Source organism: Solea solea, chromosome 19 (genome assembly GCF_958295425.1).
Source record: "Solea solea chromosome 19, fSolSol10.1, whole genome shotgun sequence".
Lineage (NCBI taxonomy): Eukaryota > Metazoa > Chordata > Actinopteri > Pleuronectiformes > Soleidae > Solea > Solea solea.
Window position 1 is genome coordinate 8577224 of NC_081152.1, and position 22147 is coordinate 8599370.

General features: G+C 42.0%; 2 protein-coding genes across 3 annotated transcripts in view; one reads left to right on the forward strand and one right to left on the reverse strand.

Annotated features, from left to right (window-relative positions):
• itga1 (integrin, alpha 1) overlaps positions 1-22147 on the reverse strand; it is a 54142-nt gene that overhangs the window by 27594 nt on the left and 4401 nt on the right. The gene's annotated exons all lie outside the window — the stretch shown is intronic.
• Positions 13938-21615, forward strand: LOC131446241 (uncharacterized). Of its 2 annotated transcripts, none has more exons than XR_009233903.1 (2): positions 13938-21393; positions 21517-21615. XR_009233903.1 is itself a non-coding variant. In XM_058617361.1 (2 exons), exon 2 carries the CDS (start codon positions 14996-14998, stop codon positions 20984-20986), a length of 5991 nt encoding a protein of 1996 aa, XP_058473344.1. In that variant the 5' UTR covers positions 13938-14179; positions 14303-14995; the 3' UTR covers positions 20987-21615. The 2 variants fall into 2 exon arrangements, 1 of the variants encoding a protein (XP_058473344.1); XM_058617361.1 differs by having other exon boundaries at positions 13938-14179; positions 14303-21615.

Sequence of the window (22147 nt, forward strand, 5' to 3'; positions counted from 1 at the left end):
TCGTGGATGCTGGGAGCTGATTGGTTCTGCACAGGAGGTTTCCGGTATAAGAGGCCTGATTGTCCCAGCTGCAGTGGACCTCCTCGAACCACTCACAGCCAGACTGCCAGCGGAGGGTTGTATGCTTGTTTTTAATAAAAAATAAATGGTTTGTTTAGTTTCTTGATGGTGTTTATTTTGGGAAGAGGGCGTCTTTGTCTTGTCTGCATTTAACTCATCTTTATTGCACACCAGTAGTGAATACACACAATTTGGGCACAGGAGCAGTGGGTAGCACCCTATCTGCACCCTGGGACTAATGGGGGATTGGGTGCCATGCTCAGGGGCACCCCAGCCCTTGGCCCGTCCTGGGATTAAACCAGTCACCTTCTGGTTACAAGCCCAAATCCTTTCCTCTTAGCCATGAGTTGCCCAATGAAGTATTTACTAAATAAAACCATATGGAAATATGGTAACAAGTTTGAGACCTAGAGCGATGGATGAACAGTGTGAGCCATATATCTCTCTCCCTCTCTCACACACACACACACACACATAAGAGAGTCATTCTGGAGGACACTCGAGGAATTTCAAACATTAATGTGAAGCACTGGTCAGAGTCCAGTCTGACCTGCAGGACAATGGTTTCTTATCTGCTCCGTGCACAGTCTGCGCCCGTCTGTCACTGAGCTGAGTATATCACAGAGCCTCTATATAAATCCAGCCACGTCTCATTATGCCCGCGCCACAATGACACTCTTTATATCTACTGTGCCACGCAGATTCCTCCAGTATAATTCATTCAATTCCCGGACGTGTGAGCGAGAGCAGAGGAGTTGGAGAACTGTGGGCTCACGACAAAGACGATGCAGACACAGACCTCATCAAGCTGCAAATAAAAAAGCAGCCATTTGTTCGTTTGATGATGAGGCTTTGAAGCTATAATGTGGTCCATCCAAAATAAAAGAGAGAACTAGATGGAGTCTGGACTGTAGAGCAACTAACAGAAGGATTACTGTGACATTAATGTGGTTAAAGCTGCTTTAATTTAGTGATCCTCTGTTTGTTCCTCTAAAGCCACCATTGAGTTTTCACAGCTGGATGACCTGCTGCCATAACTTTGGTCAAACCTCAGCATTTCAGATAAATGTTTCCATTTACACAACTACGTAAAACTAACGGCATCAGCCTCAGCTTTCTCATAAAATATTAGCTGAAGCAGAGACTGTTGTGGTCTATTCTTTGCATATTTAATATGATGTTCAACTTGATTTTTCCTTTTGAATTCATCAGGGGTGCATTGATTTTGTTTGTTTGTTTGCATTGATGATGACTACATTATTTCTGTGCAGTGCCTCATCTGCCTCCAGCAGAAATCTGTGTCGGTATTACATAATCAATATTTTCTTCTTGTCCATTTCCTTTATTAATAGTTCCTGCAACCTTCAAACATAGAAATTAAATGATAAACCTTGACAATTAAAATAAGGTGCAATATGACAGATGTAGGATTAATTGGTGCATATACTGTTGATATTTGTTGCTAAGTTATTATGTTTATTGTAGTTATACAGGGTTTGCAACCTGGTCGGAACAAGGGTCTGTCTTATTCATTTCTTTAATTATTATTTTAATCATTTCCCTGTTTAAATATATGCATCTTTTGATAGAATTTGCAAAATATTAAAATGAAAACTCATAATTACCAGAACCAACGGCAGAGTGACAGTGTGACAGTGTGTATGTAACCCATTTGTGTATGTTAAAGGACACACAGGGCAGAGGAACGACAGAGAAAACAAATGTATGTATGTGAACCTAGTTCTCCGCTCACAGGCGCTCAGATGCATAAATGACACATGTTATGACGCCACTCACAACTTTCTTATAAACCAGAGGAGTTATCATAACACACTGCTGCCAGTCATCATGCTGTCATGTTTACATGTTGATCTAATAGATTTCAAACCAGATGACTCTTTTTAAATGTCCCTCTAGTAAAAAGAAAGGGGGAGCGAGAGAGGGTGAGAGAAGAAGAGAGAAAAGCAAGATAGAGTGCAAAGTCATACGCTGGAATCCCAGCCAAGAAATATTATCCCCTCTGTTTCTCCCTCATTCATTTCTCTACTTCCTCTGTCACACTCCCTCCACCTCTCAGACAAGCTCCATATCCTGTTCTTATTAACCCAATTATACTGCAGACATCCCCTTAAAAGGTGTAGGTATACACACACACACACACACACAGGCTCCCAGCCTGACCTTAACCATAACAAGTTGATGCCTAACCCTAACCCTAACATATCAAATCTTATCCCTACACTAAACCCTTCCACAGAAGTGAGGTTCTGCCTCATTAGGACCAGGATTTAGGCCCCATGGAGACTACTGGTCCTGACAAGGTCGGTGTTTATGCCAGAAAAGGTCCTGAAGAGGAAACAAATACAAATACAGACACACACACAGCTAATTTAGCTGATTTAAATGGCTTCAGGCCAGCGGAGCCCTTTTCATTTATCACTGACAGACTGCAAGGGCAGTTCGCAGTCACACTGGCCTGAGCGTGAAGTCATACAGGGGCGTCTTCCTCTGTGCCCATCTCATTTGGCTATATTTTGGCATCTCATGCACCTGCTTAAATCAAAACCAGCTGATTATATAATCAGCTACTTTCACGAACTGAGTCAACATCTGTGCTGGAAAGCTAGGAAGAGGGCTTGTCTCTTGTTGATGGAAATAGGCACATAAGCCTGTGAGAAATTGGCAAATAAAGCTGTCCATCACTGTCTGAAGGATTCGGACACGGTGAGAAATTAATCACAAACACTATTGGACCACTGTGTCCGAGAAGAGCCTCATTAAAGGTTAACATTAACTCTTTTTACAACCTAAAGAAAGCAATATACGCTACTGTCTAAAATAAAATGTCATCCTTATCTGTTAAAACTGCCGTGCATCACTTTTAAATATCAACAAATGCTTGATGCATCCAAATCATTATCAGATGAGTTTGTTCAACGCTGATGAAGCCCATCAGCTCCACACGACTAACACTATTTCTCTCGGTGTTGTGACTGATGTCTCGTGTTGCCCGGCAACGTTCCTGCAGTGCACGCAGGAAGTGATTTGTTTTTATGTCAAGACTGACTGACGGATGGCAACTGCAGCATTGTGCTAATAAAGCGAGGCTGCAAACAGGTTGGAGTACGACTGAAGACGCAAAAGAAGTGCCCACAAAAAAAGAAGTAAATTCAAAAAAGCCTGGAAGTTCAGTAGCCTGACAGCATAAATGTCAAATGTCTTATGTTTTTCACTTGCATCTAGAGAAACAGATGTTTCACTTGTGCTTTAAATCTTGTAAATGCTGTTGTTGTTGTTTTTTTTTCTGTTTAGCACACATAACTGCAGTCGTCGTGCACTTGTTAGTGTATGCTGCCAAAGCAAAACACAGGAGACCTACACTCAATACTGCACCTGATCATTTGACACAGATGGATGCTGCCAACCTCCAAACACTGTTGCACTGCCAAAGACAATTCAATAAAACCCATGTGTGCCATTGTTTACAGTAAAACAAATCTATTTTTTCCTCATCATATCAGATATCATGACCTTTCATACCATAATGGGTGTCTTTAACCAAGCTCCATGTCGCCTTGATTGATCCTGACAGTATATCAGCCACGCTAACCCACCATAAAACCACACGGCCTTCTGCTGTCCAAACCAAAGCAACTCCATGTAACAACTCTGCAACACATCCGACTGTGAGTGGCACGAGTCAAATAGAGCCGGGGCAGACGGCAGCACTGTCGGCACCTGTTGGCCTGTGAGACGTCAAACCAGCGACAGACGTGACCCCGAGTCAACACCTGTGGACTTCAAAGCCTTGTCCAGCTTCAGTAAAAAACACACACCTGACTGGCGTCTGCTCATCTGTAACGTATCAAACCGCCCATAATCGGCTTTAAAGCTTAACCCAAATCAGCACGTGTGGGCAACAAAGTCATTGACTGAAAGTGGCACGTAAAGCGAAGCTAATCCAAAGCAAGACAACTGCAGCAGCAGCAGCAGCAGCTCAGAAACTGGCTAATCTTAATAATAAATTGCTGGGGTAAAATATTAATGAATCATCCATGTTTTTCTGATGAGGGACTGGAGTTTAAACGTTGGGTGCAACCTGGACCTTTTGACTGACAAAAGAATCTTCATATTTTGGCTCGGCTGTGAGAAGTCTGGAGCCACTCCCTTGTTCATCTATCTTTATCTGTTTTTATTCCTCACTCCTGATCTCTTATTACCCTGATGTAACCGCGTACATTTCTCAGGCTTATCTTTTTATTTCATGCTGCATTTCCTCCCTAATCGCTCTACGAATGCCTATCACGAGCTAAATGTCTGACAGGTTTTTAGCTCTGCTGACTCAAACTTAATTTTCTCATTTGGCTGTCTGCTCAGCCGCTGCTTTACTCTTGGCAAAATGTACTATGTGATGAATGAATGCATGATTGTGTCTTCATTTACAGGAACCAAAAGTGGTCTGGAATCCTTTGAGCAGTTAGAGATATTTGTATTCCTTATTTACTGCATGTCTATAATGGCAAAATTCACTTCAGTTTGACGAATTCATGCCACACATTTATTAACAGGTCCAGCGGTCGAGCACCTGAAGGGTCAGGCCCAGACACTACGGAGCCCTGTTAGGGTCATGGCCGGGAAATACTTTTAGACCGAACTTTTGTCTTCCCCGGCTCTCCCCCGTGCCTCAGGCAGCCCTTGCTCCCTTCGATAACTCCCCAAGCTCTGAGCCCCCGTGCCCCAGGCCAGCATTCATCCTCCAGCCAGAGCTCCAAGGAACACCGTTGAGGGATAACTATTGCAAGGGAACACAAAAGTTGGTTTCTAAAGATATTTTCCCACCATGAGCCTCACCGGGGTCCGTATGACACACTGGTCCATGTTTTGGTCAATACGGAATCGTCACTTCCAACAGGATTGGAAAGAAAAAAAGGCAAAATGTGCAATTTTTAAAATATACTCTACATTGTGACCAAGAGAGGAGTCAAGGCTGTTTTTGTGTCTTTTTTAGTAAAATTAAGTGAATTCAAACATAAGTTATCGAGTCACATGGCAACAACTTGCTTATTTTATCTTCAATGAACTTAATTCAATTGGTTGTTGCCAAATAAAGTTAATTTGTGTGTCAACTATTGTCATTTTATGATGTAGAGCTATTTACAGAGCTTATCAATATCTATCAACATGCAGCTCAAATAAACAGCAATGGAAATGCAAGTCAGATAAGGGTTGATGGTTCCAAACAATAACGTGTCTAAACGGCATTGTACCGCTTAATGGAAATGCAAATTTATGATCAGAAAAGCCTGAGAATGAAAGAAGGTGACTTCTTAGGTGTTTAAGATGAAGTACAGGTGATTATTTTATTATTATTTATATTTTTCATTAGACTTCACCTAGTAGAAAAAGTCACATTATCAAATGTGTTCGTAATATTTCCACAGACTTTCCCGATAACACATCCACCAGCTTCTGAGCTATTTAAACGTGAACTAAAGTTGGTGAACACGCGCTGACAGGCACAGACTCGGCTGGCGTGGAAAAAAAGAAATCAACTCCCTCAGCCCTGTTCGCGCTGCTTCCTGTTCTCCACCCGTTCATTAATTCATCTCCATCCCTCGTGTCCCACAAGAGCATCACCCGTCTCTCGACTATTTCCTCCCTCCATTCATCTTGTTATCATCCCCTGCACCACTGTTTCCAACAATGCTTGTCCGCGCGTCCCCTCATCCATTGACTGAACATTGTGGGTCTCCTGGTGACGGTGTCGGGTTGCACTTGGTGGAACTTCCAGATGTGTCCTCTGGAGCTCTGTTGTGTTCTGTGCTGTTCGCCCGGCACAGAAAACATGCAAGCTGAGACCCACGCATGACATCATCCCCCTGGACGCTTGTCAAAGCTTCCGCGCCCCCCCTCAGCCCCCGACCCACCCACTTTAATGCAGGGGAGGTCGACACCCTCCTAACCAGATCCATCCCACAGTCACATAGCTCACGGTGTGTCTGCTAAATCTGCTGATCACAACAGTTTGACATTAGTGGAGGCAGAGGAGGAGGAGGAGGGTGGGGCTTCTGGGATACATCAGATGTCTCTGGAGCAACTAAAAATACACACACACACACACAGGGGTCTAACAATGACCTTCCTCCAGAATCAATAAGCAACATGCAATAATAATCACATGTTATGAAGCAAAGGGACAGAGTTAACTCTATAGTCACTTACATGAAGGACAACCACAGGTTTAAACTGGACAGAAATACAGAAAAACAGATGAGCGTGAGTGGAAGAAGACGAGTAATGGTTGTTTAATATTGCAACACAAAAAGCTCTTCGGCAGCAATTCTGACATAATGATACCTGTACGTCTCATTTCAAATAACATGCTGCGCCGTTTGCAGGGGGGAAAAACAACAACAGCACTCAGTAATTCCTTAACACTCTAATTATAGTTGAGCGCGGAGCGTGTCATTAATGGTGCTATTCTTGGTGTCTTTTTAATAACCAGGTGACACTGCGAGGCTTTTAGCGAGACTAAGCACAACATATTGATCTGCACTTTCCACTTATGTGGCTTAAATTTTAATTAGTTTTACAGGAATGACTGGACAGAGTGCTCACTGTCTATTTTCGGTAGATTAATGACATCGAGACGTAGCTTCGCGGCAGCGTCGCCGTCCGACTGAGGTCGGCTCTCTCCAAGGTTCAAACACACAGCTGACGCTCACCAGTGGATGCATTAACATATTATACTGCCATGTTTGTCTACTCCGGACACAAACTGACACGTTCCTCGTTATTTATTTCCGTAAACCTTTCAGAGAAATGCTTTTAGGAGTTTTGTTTGGATTACAGACTGTTCTGTAAACGTATGAAAGCATAATTTATGGGATTGAGACGAAAGCATGAGCACGAGCGAGATAATTATATGCTGAGTCCGCACGTCGCTTTGACTTGAAGTGGAGAATATACCTTAGAGGTTCTACACATCATTTTAATAATAGTTTTAATACTTTCAACTTTGTAAAGACGATAAACCACCGTGACCCAGTTCACAATACAAACTCCTGATAAACACAAACTTATCTGACTGTCTTACTGCCATTTCTGTAACACCTAGTATAATTTTGAAAAACATTCTGCAAATGACTTGGCAACCCCCCAAAAAGATCTCTGTGGAATACGACCCCGTTTCTGGGATTGACTTATTTATATATGCAACTGATTAAAAAGTGACTGCCTGTTAGAAATGTAATTAAAAATGAATTGGAAATGTAAAAGTGATGGATTTGATCATTTCCTTCAGCAGGTACACACTCAATAAATGTCATTTTCCGCTTGTAAATTATGGAGTGGAGATTTATTTTCCTTTGAGTAAACTTTTTATTGCGCCGTTGCAAACTTATAATCCAGCTGCATCTGCTGCCAAAGCCAATAACTTTGTGGTTTGTCTCTTTGGACCTATAGAACCTGAATGTTTTACAACAGTTTCATGATTTAGAGGTGGCTTTTCTTACACTTTGATTGACAGACAGAGATACGGGGCGGCGAGAACACCAGCGGCGTTTTTCAAAAAAAGTTAGAAAGGTGAAAACTGATGCTCAAAAGGGGGGAAACAATTAGGTCCATTTTTACAAAAGTATCCACATTAGTGTGGACATGGCCACAGTGGGGGTGAATCCCACCACCCATCAACACGCCCCGTCTCTCTGTCCGACACACAGATGTGTTTCAGAAAAGGTCACAGCTGCCCTTTTTCTCAACTCGAGTATGGTAAAGAAGAACACAAGGGCGCACAAGCTCACTCCTGTAAATGAGCAGCACAAACAGGAAATACATAACCTGCTACTGTACACAGGAAAAGACAAAAAGTCAAACAACAAACTCTCCACCATGGAGTCTGTAAGGATGCGATAACAGAAAAGGCTTCTGATCATTTCAGCGCTCTCCCCAAATGTTAATATCAAACTTTTCTCCCATAAAAGACAATAAATAAACCACTTGTTGCAAAGTTATAGTTGTTTTGTTTTCAATTGTCGCTGTATAAAGTACAGACACGTAGCTAAGGTCTAACATGAGACAAACAGACCCTCCCTTGCAGATTTTAGCCACTTAACAAAAGGCTCACAAAGAAAAATAGGTATACAATTTATTTAGAAGAGCTTTTGCCACTTTACCTCGCTGATAGACAATCTTTTTTTTTGTTAGAAAACTAAGGTTTGTGTCAGTTACTATCCTCTACTATCCCATCTAGGTACTACAGATTAAAATTAGCCACTTGCTGTAATGTTCACTATTGTGCACAGTCCCAATTTTCAAAATAATCTGAATAAAAATGCTGCATGGATTTAAGTACATCAACAACTCTCCTATTGGTGCCATCTAACAAATGCAGATATTCTTGGACAGAGCGTTTGTATTCTCTGTCGACTGCGCCTTAAATATTCAGAACTTTCAGCACAGTAAAAGAAAAACTGCAATAAGCCCCAAGAAATGCAGCGACGTTTCTTTCCCCTGAACCCTTTGTCTGAAAGAAGAGCATCAAGACTAGCATGGCCGTCCATCTTGGCCTCCTGTCCAAGGGGTTAATGTGAACATGTTGCCCCCAGGCAGACGCCACAGCTCCACTGTTCCCTGTATGATGCCAGTTTGATGGATAGCTGTGGCCTGTTGCTGGCCGAGGAGAGAGAGAGAAACGGGGGGGGGGGGGAGCCTGGTGCACACATGCAAATGCTTCCAATTCACAGACAGGGGAAAAAAACAAACAAAAACACATTACACACAATCACATACAACCAGGATCCACTTAGCAAGGCGGGAAAGACCCAGAGAGTGCGAGCGTATTCTCAGACTTCATTTAAAAATAAATGTTGTCATATGGTTTGAAAAGTGAATCCCCAGGAAGTGTGACTTCAAAATAACACAATGTCACTTTTATAAACTATGCTCCCGCAGCACGTGTGAGTGGATACCAGTGTGATTGACAGCTGGTGTCGTCCAATCAGTGCCTGACTACAGGCGACATCACATTGTTATGTACGATCTATGGACGAGACGTCGTTTGAAGTTAGGCCTATATCCTAAAAGGTTCATACTGACTTGCAGACGCTATAAAGTCCCACTGGCTCGTAAACACATTTATAAAAAAGTCCTTTATACCGTCTACAATATCCACCCTGAACAAAATCACACTGCACATGATTATCGTCTGACAAAGTTTGTCCATCTTCTTTTTCTGTCTGACTCAGTGAAAGTTAAGATCAGGCCTAAATCCTGTTTCATAAGAAAAACCTCTAACCTTATCACAGACTACACCCGAAACAAAAATGGGCGCTTTTCAAATTAAAGTCAATACTAGGAAGTGATTCAGTGCAACACTGTGTTCTAACCACAATAACACGCTCGCGCTCCCGGTTCAGTCAATGGGAGACAAAGCGTCATTATAACCAGCGTAGCTGCAGGGAAAGGCTTTGAGGGTGTGAGATTAAAGATGTGCATCAAAAATCAATGTTGATTTCTGTCTTTATCATTATGATGGACATGTTTACCAAATATTTCTTGTTGTCTACATTTAATCAAAGATTCAGTGAAGAGTTTATTGGTTTGGGAAATACAAAAGCTTTCTGACTAAAAGTTTGACAAGAAAATCAATACCACATTCATATCCATCCTTTAAATAAGACGTCAGATAGATGCAGGTTAAGTTGTGACTTTGTTCTTTTTTTCTCTCTATACTGAGAGATAAAAAATAAATGTATTGATCTTTTTTTTAATCAGAGAGTTCAGAAAATAGTCATTTTGTGGCCCACTCACTAACAACCTCTTCTGTTTTAGGCAAACATATTAAGAAGCTGTGACTAATCTTCTTCCCCGTTTGTAAAACAGAATCAGTGGTGGTCCATTTTCTTCTTTCACCTCTGAACTTTCCACTCTTCTCCTTGTTTTTGCTCAAGACTGGCGAGAATGCAATCTCCTCCCACCTCGCATTCTCTTCAAACTCCCTGTCACCACGCCAGCAAAGTTTCCCTTTGCTTGTCTGTCTGTCTGACTGTCTGTCTGTACCCAGCTGCTACCTCCGCCTCCCTCAACAACTGTGCCGAGACAGAGGTCAGGAGTGAGGTTGACTGGTAACTGTAAAATACCTTATCGTACTATTATCACGATTATGTTTCCTATTTATCATTCAATAACTGTTATGTGTATGTATTTGCATTTTAGTGCGTTACGTAGATTTTAGCATGTGGTTATAGCGTGTTATAGTGCAGTTGTAGCACGTTGAGAGTCATGTCAAGAGTTGAAAACTAGCAATAGCTATGAACTCTCTGCACAGCACATCAGTTCCACTCTATCGTAACTGCATTGTTATAGTCTATTCTATTCTATGACCAAAAAGTACCTCAACAATTGATTCACAACATTTTCCTGAGGAGTCTCAATCGGTCCCAATCACTACCTCCACGTCTTATACAATGGCACATTATGTCAATTTGTAAATTGTGTTCCCAGTTTGAGAAATAATAAGACAATAAAGTATGGCACATGATGAGTGGCATGGAAAAAATCTCTATTGTGGAGGCTTCAGTACATTCTTTGTTAATGTCTAATGTTATATTTTTATAATCAAAGTGTATAATCAGTATTGACCAAATGAAGGCCAATAGGTGAGTCCCTTTAAATGCATTTCTGACAACATTTGCTCAATATGGAAACCATTACTCCCCTGTTGAAGATGCTCGAACAAAAGCCGCCTGAAGAACCGTGGTGACAAGCGATGAAGTGTGAAACACATGCGAAAGAAGGCTTTCATGTGTCCAGCGTGTGTCTGTGTGTGGCGCGACCCTGCGTGGAGGTCAAGACCTGTGTAAGCTGACACGACATGTGATGTTGCACCTTCACGGGTGTCTTGTTTATTTTGTAGACCTTTAAAGGCGGCTCGGTTGCTCTCTGAAGTGAGTGTTTGGTGTTGAATGAGGTTTGAGGATTAGCCCGCACTTACCTCACATCAACACATGTGTGCTTTCACGTGAACTTATGGCACTTTTCCACGATAAAGTTCGAGAACGATGCATCGCGGCTCAACTCTACACGGTTTATTTTGCTTTTCCATTAGCGATAGTGGTACCTGGTACCTGGTACTTTTTTTAGTACCTGATCGGACGAGGTTCCAAGCGAGCTGAGCCGAAACTGAAAAGTGACGTCGACACCACTGATCAAAGAGTGTCGTCACTTGAAGTCTGACACAGGAATCCAACAGAACAATGCCGACCTGTAGACTTAAAAATCCTGAAAATGTGCGTTAATCGCCGACATTTAGTGAGGACATTTCCAGAATCTCAATATTTAATAGAGGAGTCTGTTAAATATCACAACCCGTTCAGCAGTATTTCAGTTCAGTGGCTGTGTCAGGCAGGAAGTACTCAATTATTCCGCTTTGCTCATCAAGACAGTCTCGTACAGCCGCGCTGTGGCGACACCCTTCTCATTAAAGCTGTGGTGAGTTTGTACATCACAGTTCCCAGTGGATTCATAACTAAATATGTTCTAGAATTGTAGTCATTTTTGCTCACTGAAAATGTTGGTAAATAAATCTATTTTGTGAGAAATAATTCACTTTAAGAGATTTTATTTATTGACATTTCTTTTTTCCAGCTGCTATAAGTGCGTGAGGGTAAGGGGTACATACGTGGAGGTCAAATGTCTGAAGGGGTACAGACTGTGAAAACTTTGGGAACCACTGGGGTAATGGAAAACGACGTGCCTGATACCCAAACTGCGTAGAGTCAAAACACCAAGTAGTGCTAGACCATTACAGTGGAAAAGCGTCATTAGGGTCCCACGTAATTGATAGATAATTGATTATTTGATGCAAAAAAAATTGCTTTCCAACCAAATGTGGAACAAATATTAGCTGAAATTCTCGTCACGGTTGCCAAAGAAACCATCGCAGAGAAGAAAAATAATATACGCGTATGATGCAACATGTGCCAGTCAAACCCCAAACAGTAAAAACCACTGTAGAGAACACAATGGAACATTTCATTTACATTTGTTCCATGTATAAACTGTTTTCTTTAGCTCCACACAGATTTGATATTTCCCTCTGATGCTGTTTTCATCCACTGCACTTGTCTGTCGCTTTTTACTTCACTACACAAAACATTTTTTTTATTTCCAACTATGTTTCTTATTTGCATATTTAACATGAACATGAATTTAAAAAAAAAAGGGGTGGATTGAAACCCACATTTGGACAAACGGCACAGGGAGTGAGAATCCAAAACTGTTTACATTGACAACCAGCAAAAAAATAACAAAATCAACACAGACAGTGAATGTGAAGCCGCTTTAGAAACATGAGAGGGAAAGTTGTGCACATTCCCACTAAAACCAGAAGACTCCTGGAAGTAGACTTCAAATTGAGCAGCAACCGTTTGGCCAAACCATTACCCTGGCAACCCTGAATTTCCTTTATTTCTGTCTCACTTCCTCGTCTGCTGCCTAACACACACTCACTGGTGACTCACTTATGTGGTAAAAAACCCAGCCCTACAGTGTGTGTGTGTGTGTGTGTGTGTGTCACTCACAGCAATCACTCATTAATACACAGGAGAGACATTAGTCAATTTGATTTATTTACAATTTAACTTGTAACAATGATTCACAGAGACAGCGTTGCTAACCACATATCGGTCGCAGGAGAGGGTTTTTTGCCAAATACATTTCCTTAATTTTTCCCAGCCTTTTACTTAAGATTAATGTGTATATGATTTTAATAATGTGCAAAAAACTGAGTTGTGATTTGTTTCTTAAACACGTCGCTAAGGAATGACTGGTTTATAATATTTGGAGAAATGGCAGTAAAGCATAGTCAGAAATGTTTTATTATGCACACATTTGCTCTTGTCTAAATTCATATTGGGTCGAGAAAGTTTGTTTTATTTAACATTTTAGAGACAACTTTTGACTTGATAATGGTTTAAAGCTGTTGGCACACACGCTACTTTTTATATTACAGTACAAATAACGAATTGACTGTGTTCGTCTGACGTTTAAAATACATACAGATATTTAGTTCAACTGAAATTGTGTCAAATCAGTTAGGAGTTGAAATGATATGGTCAAATCCAGACTGGTTTATTATTTGGACTGACAAAGAGACCAATTGTATGCTCCGCCAACTCAAACAAATCAATTTTCTAAAGTTTGAAGACATAAAGTTGTACACTGGGAGAAGGACAGTAGTCTTCTTATTAGTATTTTAATTTTAACTTACTTTACTAATTTCAGACGGCTGCTACTGTTCCGTTATTCGTACAATTCTGTTTAACTGTGTGAAAATGTAGGTAATGGTACTAAGTCTGTAATGACGGGGGACATCCTGTGACCGACCTGGCAGTGCATACCAATACCACACAACCACAGAAACCCTGGTGTGATCTTTTCTTGTACTGCATCTCTTCCAGTTCATGCGTTATACCGCAAACTGCTCAATAAAGGCACACAATGCCAAATGAAATCTTTGAAAATGAATCGTCTCCAGTGAAAACTCACCGTAAGCTAAATAACAAGACGTAAGGATGCAACTATCACCCGCGTGCCGAGTGCCAGGATCGCGACCGACGCTATCAGAATTCACACCATCTGCACCTGAACTCAAACCCCTTCCACTCTGCAGCAAACTCCACTTTCATCACTGTCACATGGTGCACAGACAGCAGCAACATGCAGTGGGTTAGACATCTGCTGCATCTGAGGCTGATGCAGCAGAGTGTGAAACCAAGTCATGTGGGTGGCATTTGTGGGTTTTCATAGCCTTCGGTCTAAATCTTCCTTTGACTCTCACACACACACACACACACACACACACACTGTAGCTGTCGCTGAGGGTATTGTTTATTTATTTATTTTTTGTTGTTTTGATGGTTTTGTGTATGGATGTTTTTGTTTATGTAGTTGACGATGTATATTGAGTTGTGATTATGATGACCCCTGCTGGTCATGTGATGGGCGCACGGAATGGTGGGAAAAATGTGCAGTCTGTTTTTTGGAGCTACGGTATATGAGCGGAGTTCGACCGTGGAGCCTTGGCAGCTCCTGATTTACTGGTTGGAAGGCGCACACGGTAAGAGAGTGTGGTCTTTTTTTTTTGTGCATTTTATATTTGTTTTGTATGTGTGATAAAACTGATGTAGAGAAGCCATATTTATGTTAAAATGTGGTTATGTTATGTTTTGTGTTATTTCAGTTTTTCACGGTGTTTGGAGCAGTGTAAAGTGTAAAAGGAAGACAATAAAGCTCAATCAAACATCCGTTGGATCGTGGTTTTTCTGACCAGGAAGAAAAGTATTGGGAGCAGCTACAGTGAAAAACGTGACCCACCTTTGAAAAGGTGTCCACGCGAAGTGAACGTGTTCATGCAGTGGAACCCGGAAGAAGGAGAAGCGATCCACGAAAGAAAACGACGTGGACAGCGGGAGTAAGGGCAACGAGGTTCGCCAGCCTTCCTGTGAAGATCCGAAGGACTGCACCTCTGAAGCATTCTCTACGCATAGTAGGCCTGTGTGAGGACCTCATTTCCCTCTGGCATTCATCCAGCGCGACACCGCGAGCGGCAGACCAGTGCGAGTAAAGCGCAAGAAGATGACGGCGCTGCAGATGCTACAAGAGGCCACAGGGTAGCAGCAGCGTCACATGAACAATTCAGCTAACGAATATTATTGCAAAGGACAACAGGTCAGACTGTATATTTTCCATTGTGTTTTTGGTTTATTGAACTGAATGTTTTTTACACTTCAAGTTATTATTAGAAAAGAAAAAAAAGGACTTACATTTTGAAAAAGTGTAAATTTAACCGAAATACGTAACGTGTTTGCATTTCATATTGAGTGTTTTCATGACAGTTCTGTATTGTTGTAAGCCGTCATACTAGTGTAACAAAATGGAACAGTTCGGACCAGATACTTTTGTACTAGAGGGAGTACTAGAGGCTCTGGAAAAAGAAAAAGAAGAGTTAGAGGAAAAATTAGAAACTGAAATTGATGAGTCAGAAAGACAGGATATTGAAGAACGCATAGCTGAAATTAATACAGATCTTCAAATCCATAAAATAGTGCTCAAGGAGCCAGCACCTCAGACTGAAGGAACAGTGAGGCGATCAGAAAGAAAGAAGCATCCTACAGAAAAGGGGCTTGAATACATAAAAGAGGAGAGTTCAAAAAAGGAAAAGAAGTTTATGTTTACATATGTCAACTTCAAGGCTGAGGTTCAGTATACTAGGACTAAATTAAAGGAAGAATGCTCTAAAGCAGAATTAGGTGAAATGATTCTAGCTTTAAGTAAATATGAGCCAATACTAAAGCAAGAATATGAGAGTTTGCGCGTACTGACCACACCATCTCCAGATATCAGGAGAAGAATGGATAGCTGCACTTCAGTGACAACAGAAATTATTTCACTCCTGAAAATACGCTACTCAGAAGCAGATAAAGAGTTTGATCCAGAGACTGTGAAAGAAGGACTCTTGAAATTACTCCAAAGAGAAGATGCCAGGTCAATTTATGGCTCAACTGTGTCAAGAGCTGCAGGGAGTAGTCTGCAAGGTAGTCAGGTGTCACTAAAGAAGGCAGAGGTGGCAGCGCGATTGGCGTCAAAACGTGCTGAAGTTATCAGGGAAAAGGAAATATCTGCACAAAGGAAAGAAGTGTTGGCACAGCAAGAGAGGTTAAAAATTATGGAGGATCAAAGGGATCTTGAGGCCATGGAGGCTGAATACAAGGTGTATGCTGAAGAGGAATCAAAATTAAATGCTGAAATAGGAGATACTAGAGAAATATTCCCAATGCCTCCCCGTCAGCTTCCAATACAGCATAACCGCATATCATGCATTCAGGCTTCCCAAGATCTCTCAGGCCCGCTAAGCTCTGAAAGCAAAGTAGCACCAACATCGAATGAAGCCACGCTAGTTCAAGCCTTAAAAGAGTCCCTGGTAATGACTAGACTTCCAGCACCAGAGCCATTCACGTTTACAGGAGACCCACTCAAATTCACTGAGTGGCGCACTAGCTTCAAAGCCTTAATTGAAACAAGTTGCTTAAACCCAGCACACAGGCTCTACTATTTGAAAAAATACATTAGTGGAGAAGCGCTTTGTGTGTTAGAAGGGACATTCTATCGGAGTGACGAAGAAGCTTATACACAGGCTTGGGACGCCCTGAACAAACGTTATGGCCACCCCTTCGTTGTCCAAAGAGCATTCCGCGGGAAGCTGAGCAACTGGCCTAAAATTGGACCAAAGGAATCTCTGAAATTAAGAGAATTCAGTGATTTCCTCATCTCATGCAAGAACGCAATGCCTCACGTAGCTGGTCTAATGGTGTTAGATGATTGTGAGGAAAATCAAAAACTGCTACAGAAGCTTCCTGACTGGTTAACAACCCGCTGGAACCGACATGTGACTAAAGCATTAGACGAAGGGAAATTATATCCTGGCTTCAAGGAGTTTTCAGGTTTTGTGGCAGAAGAGGCACGTATTGCGTGTAACCCAGTCTCATCTCTTCATGCACTGAAACATATAGATGAGAAAACTGATAAGGAACAGAAGCGTCCCAAGGCCAACTCTCTGGTGACAACAACAAAGGTGCACCAGAAGGAAAACTTCACTAAGAAGAGCTCAAGCCAATCAGAGGGTTCTACAGCCAACCCTTCTGCCTCTCAAACCAAAAGGTTCATAGAATGTATCTGCTGTCAAGAAAATCACTTTATTTACAAATGTGGAAAATTTGCAGCAATGCCTCTAGAAGAGAAGAAAAAATTTGTCATCAGTAACAATATGTGTTTCGGTTGCCTCAGAGTAGGTCATGTTGCCAAAAACTGTCGAAAGAGGGCTATTTGTAACATCTGCAGGCGGAATCATCCATCTCCACTCCATGAGGAACGAGCTCCAGGTGAAAGACAAGAAGTACCACCGCAAAAGGAAAGTTCTTCCACTAACTTATGCAGTGTGAGAAAGAACAGTGGTGATCGCACTTCAATGATTGTCCCAGTGTGGCTTTCTAGCACAGCTAAGAATAGCCGAGAAATCTTGGTTTATGCATTACTAGATACACAGAGCAGTAATACCTTCATAGACCAAGATGTCTGCCAAAAAATCCAAGTGCACACAGAACCTGTCAAATTAAAGCTGTCAACAATGACTGACAAGAGTTCAATAGTGAATTGTCACAGAGCAGTTGGATTGAAGGTGAGAGGGTATTGTTCAAAAGAGTGCATTGAACTACCACCAGCCTACACGCAGGAATACATCCCGCTGGAGAAAAATAGTATTCCAACTCGTGATACAGCATCAAGATGGGTTCACCTTCTCAGTGTGGCCGAAGAGATGCCAGATTTGTTGAATTGTCCTGTAGGACTACTGATTGGCTATGACTGTGCAAGGGCTCTGAAACCAAAAGAAGTGATGTCAGGGGAAGAGCATGAACCCTATGCAGTCAAGACGGCGTTGGGCTGGAGTATAGTTGGAGCCACTATGCCTTGCACTAATACAAGAAATGAGACCGGATTCTGCCATCGCATTTCTGTGAAAGAACTACCACCCATCACACCCACCTCTGTGATTAAGGCATTAGAGATGGATTTTCTGGACACAAATCCAAAAGACAAGACAATATCGCAAGAAGATATTCAATTTCTAAATGTTTTGAATGAGAAAATCAAGCACAATGAAGAGGGACATCTAGAGATGCCTCTGCCATTTAAAGCGCGTCCTCAGCTTCCAAGCAATAAGCAGCTTGCTACAGTGCGTCTAAAGCATTTAAGAAGAAAGATGGAGAAGAATCCTAAATACAGGGAGGATTACATTAAATTCATGGGCAATGTTTTTAGAGATGGTGATGCAGAGGAGACAAGTGTGGTCCCTGAAGAAGGCAACATATGGTACATTCCACACCATGGGGTGTATCACCCTAGGAAGCCTGAAAAAATAAGGGTCGTATTCGATTGCTCCGCCAAATTCGAGGGCACCTCTCTGAACGACCACCTGCTCACAGGCCCAGATTTAACGAACACTTTGACTGGAGTCCTGTGTAGATTTCGACAACACAAGATTGCAATCAATTGCGATGTGGAAAAAATGTTTCATCGCTTTCACGTCAGCCCAGAAGATCGGGATTTCATGAGGTTCCTGTGGTGGGACAATGGGAACACAGAAAGTGAGCCCAAGGAATACCACATGCGAGTGCACATATTCGGTGCTGCGTCATCACCGGGATGTGCTAATTATGGCATGAAACACCTTGCCAATAAATATGAGAAGAGCCATACACTGGCAGCAAGTTTCATTCGCAAGAATTTTTATGTGGATGACGGGCTGGTCAGTGTCAATTCGGTTGAAATAGCCAACCAGCTCATTACTGAAGCGAGAGAACTCTGTAGTAAGGCACAGCTGCGTTTACATAAATTTGTCTCCAACAACAGAGATGTTTTGAATGCAATACCAGAGAGTGAACGTGCTAGAACTGTGGAAGATGTAGACCTGAACTACAGTGAGCTTCCAATACAGAGTGTACTGGGAGTAAAGTGGAACGTTGAGAGAGATGCATTTTCATTCAATGTCGTCCGCACAGAAAAGGCAGCCACACGGAGAGGAATCCTATCAACAGTCGCCAGTGTTTATGACCCACTGGGATTTCTTGCTCCCTACCTCTTGAATGGTAAAAGAGTGCTGCAAGAGATGTGCAAACAGGGTATGGGATGGGATGAACCTGTTCCCCCTGAACTAAAGTCAAGTTGGGAAGCATGGCTCCATGACTTGGAGAGTCTTCAAAAAATTGAAATTCCAAGGTGCTTCATTCCTGAAACCCTTGGCACGATCCAAAAAATTGAGCTGCATCATTTTTCAGATGCCAGCAACAACGGCTATGGGCAGTGCTCATATATCAGGATCGTTGCAGATGAGCAAGTGCACTGTACATTAGTAATGGGTAAGGCCAGAGTGGCACCCATAAGGGTTGTCAGCATACCCCGACTTGAGCTAACAGCAGCTACGGTGTCTGCTTCTGTTAGTAATACCCTCCGAGAAGAACTGGAGCTGGAAATAGATCAAGAGTTTTTCTGGACCGATTCACAGGTGGTGCTCGGGTACATTAAAAATGAAGCCAGACGATTTCATGTATTTGTAGCCAACCGTGTTCAGAAGATAAGAGACTCTACTGATCCTAGTCGATGGTTCTATGTTGAGACGGGTCAGAATCCAGCAGACCATGCATCTAGAGGTCTCAAGGTGGCAGATCTTCTAGAATCAAGTTGGCTGAGAGGACCAGAGTTCTTATGGGAACCAGAAATTTTTACAGATCAAAGGACACCAGAGCTTCTTGTGGGCGACCCAGAAGTAAAGGTCTTAAAAACTGATACTGTTGAACAGGACAGCTTCTTGAAAAGGCTGTCAAGAATTTCTGATTGGAACACAGCCCTCAATGTCATTGCTCGGATCCAAAGACTGGCACATAAAGACAAAACTGGACCCATCAGTGTTGAGGAACGAAGAGAAGCTACGCTTGTGCTCATCAGAGCAGCACAGAGAGAGGCCTTCGAAGTAGAACTCAAATGGTTTAGCCAAAAGTCCATGAAATTGCCAAAAACTCACAAGATGCATCAACTTGATCCAATATTTGAGAATGGATTGCTCAGGGTAGGAGGCAGATTAAGAATTTCTTCTGCATCCCTGGAATTAAGGCATCCAGTGATTTTACCTAAGGAAGGCATTGTCACACAGCTTATACTTGACCATTGTCATAAGAAGACACAGCACCAAGGCCGAGGGCAAACATTGAATGAGCTCAGAGCTAATGGTTTTTGGATTTTAGGTGCTAGCAAGTTAGTGGCCAAGTATATTAAGAACTGTGTCACTTGCAGAAAGGTTCGTGGGCCGACGGAACAACAACGTATGGCGGACCTGCCCAGTGACCGAGTTGAACCCTCTCCTCCGTTCTCATACGCTGGGATTGATTGTTTCGGCCCTTTCTACACCAAACAGGGTCGTAAAGAACATAAGAGGTATGGTCTATTGTTTACATGCCTCAGCTCTAGAGCCATCCACATAGAAATGTTGGAGGACCTCACCACTGATGCATTTTTAAATGCTTTGAGATGCTTTATAGCAATCAGAGGAGCAGTAAGACAGATTCGCTCTGACCAGGGTACAAATTTCCTTGGAGCAAAGAATGAATTGAAGAAGGGTCTAATGGCTCTAGACAAGGATCGGATTGTGACTTTCCTTGCAAGAAAGCAGTGTGACTTCCTCATGAATGTTCCTGAAGCAAGCCACATGGGGGGCATTTGGGAACGCCAGATACGGACGGTTAGGAGCGTCATGAGCACTGTTCTGGCACAAGCTAATGGAAGACTTGATGACACCTCATTGAGGACATTTTTCTATGAGGCTATGTCGATTGTAAATAGTCGTCCGCTCACCACAGACACTATCAGTGATCCTAAGAGTGTTGAGCCTTTAACGCCTAATCATTTGCTCACAATGAAGTCTATTGTGCCCCTCCCACCACCAGGCAATTTTGTAAAAGAAGATTTATATGCCAGAAAACGGTGGCGTAGAGTGCAATACTTATCGGAGCAATTTTGGAGCAGGTGGCGCAAAGAATACCTGGCTAACATAAGCCTGAGACAGCGATGGCATGTGCCCAGACGGAATGTGAGGGTGGGAGACGTAGTTATTGTCAAGGAGGACAATGTTCCCAGAAACGAATGGAGACTTGCCAGAGTGGTCGAAGCAAGGAAGGAGGATGATGGTTTGGTGCGCAAGGTCAAAATTCAAATAGGCCACAGTAAATTAGGTAAGCAAGGTGAACGCTTAACACAACCAACCTTTCTTGAACGTCCAGTTCAAAAACTAGTGGTGCTAGTTGAGCAGAATACATAGGCTAGTATCACAATAGCGTTTAGCGCTGCTGTTAAGGGTTAAGCTGTTACACAAAATAGGTGTGATAGTTATTTTCTTATTTGGGGAAAATTACAAGATGTATTTCATTGGTTTAACATAGAGGTAACATAAATCTTTGTAATTTTGGTGGCAGTGTAGCTGTCGCTGAGGGTATTGTTTATTTATTTATTTTTTGTTGTTTTGATGGTTTTGTGTATGGATGTTTTTGTTTATGTAGTTGACGATGTATATTGAGTTGTGATTATGATGACCCCTGCTGGTCATGTGATGGGCGCACGGAATGGTGGGAAAAATGTGCAGTCTGTTTTTTGGAGCTACGGTATATGAGCGGAGTTCGACCGTGGAGCCTTGGCAGCTCCTGATTTACTGGTTGGAAGGCGCACACGGTAAGAGAGTGTGGTCTTTTTTTTTTGTGCATTTTATATTTGTTTTGTATGTGTGATAAAACTGATGTAGAGAAGCCATATTTATGTTAAAATGTGGTTATGTTATGTTTTGTGTTATTTCAGTTTTTCACGGTGTTTGGAGCAGTGTAAAGTGTAAAAGGAAGACAATAAAGCTCAATCAAACATCCGTTGGATCGTGGTTTTTCTGACCAGGAAGAAAAGTATTGGGAGCAGCTACACACACTCTTCTGCAAGAAAATAAATGCTCCTGTGTTTTACGTGTATCCACAGAGAGCGGCTTCTTGTCCGATTAGTGAAACGCTTGAAAATAAAAGCTATGCAAAAAAAGACACGTGTGCTACTGTGCATCAGCCGTGCACAAATCACTCAGAACAAGTGAGGCAAAAAACATTACTTGATTGGAAAGTAATATATGATACTTTCAAAAATGTGTGTATGTGTTTTTGCTTACCCTGAGTGTTGAGTCTTTATAAATGTTAATGGTTAATGCCCATTAATGCACATTATTTTAAAAACGGTATAAAAGGGTGACGTTATCTGTTTTCCGCCTTTAATGTGTTACGTATAGTCGCATTGCGCAGGTTTTAGCCACCTTTTTTTTTTTCTGGAGATTCAAAGACTCAAACGTGTTAAACAAGTGCCAGTTCGTTGTCTGTTAATCGAACTAATCAACAAATCCAGCACCACGATGACAACATGAAAACAAGCTACTCGACTACGATTTTGAATGCAG

Coding starts and splice junctions, on each gene's coding strand:
- LOC131446241 (XM_058617361.1), top strand. CDS start 14,996: ATGGAACAGTTCGGACCAGATACTTTTGTACTAGAGGGAGTACTAGAG.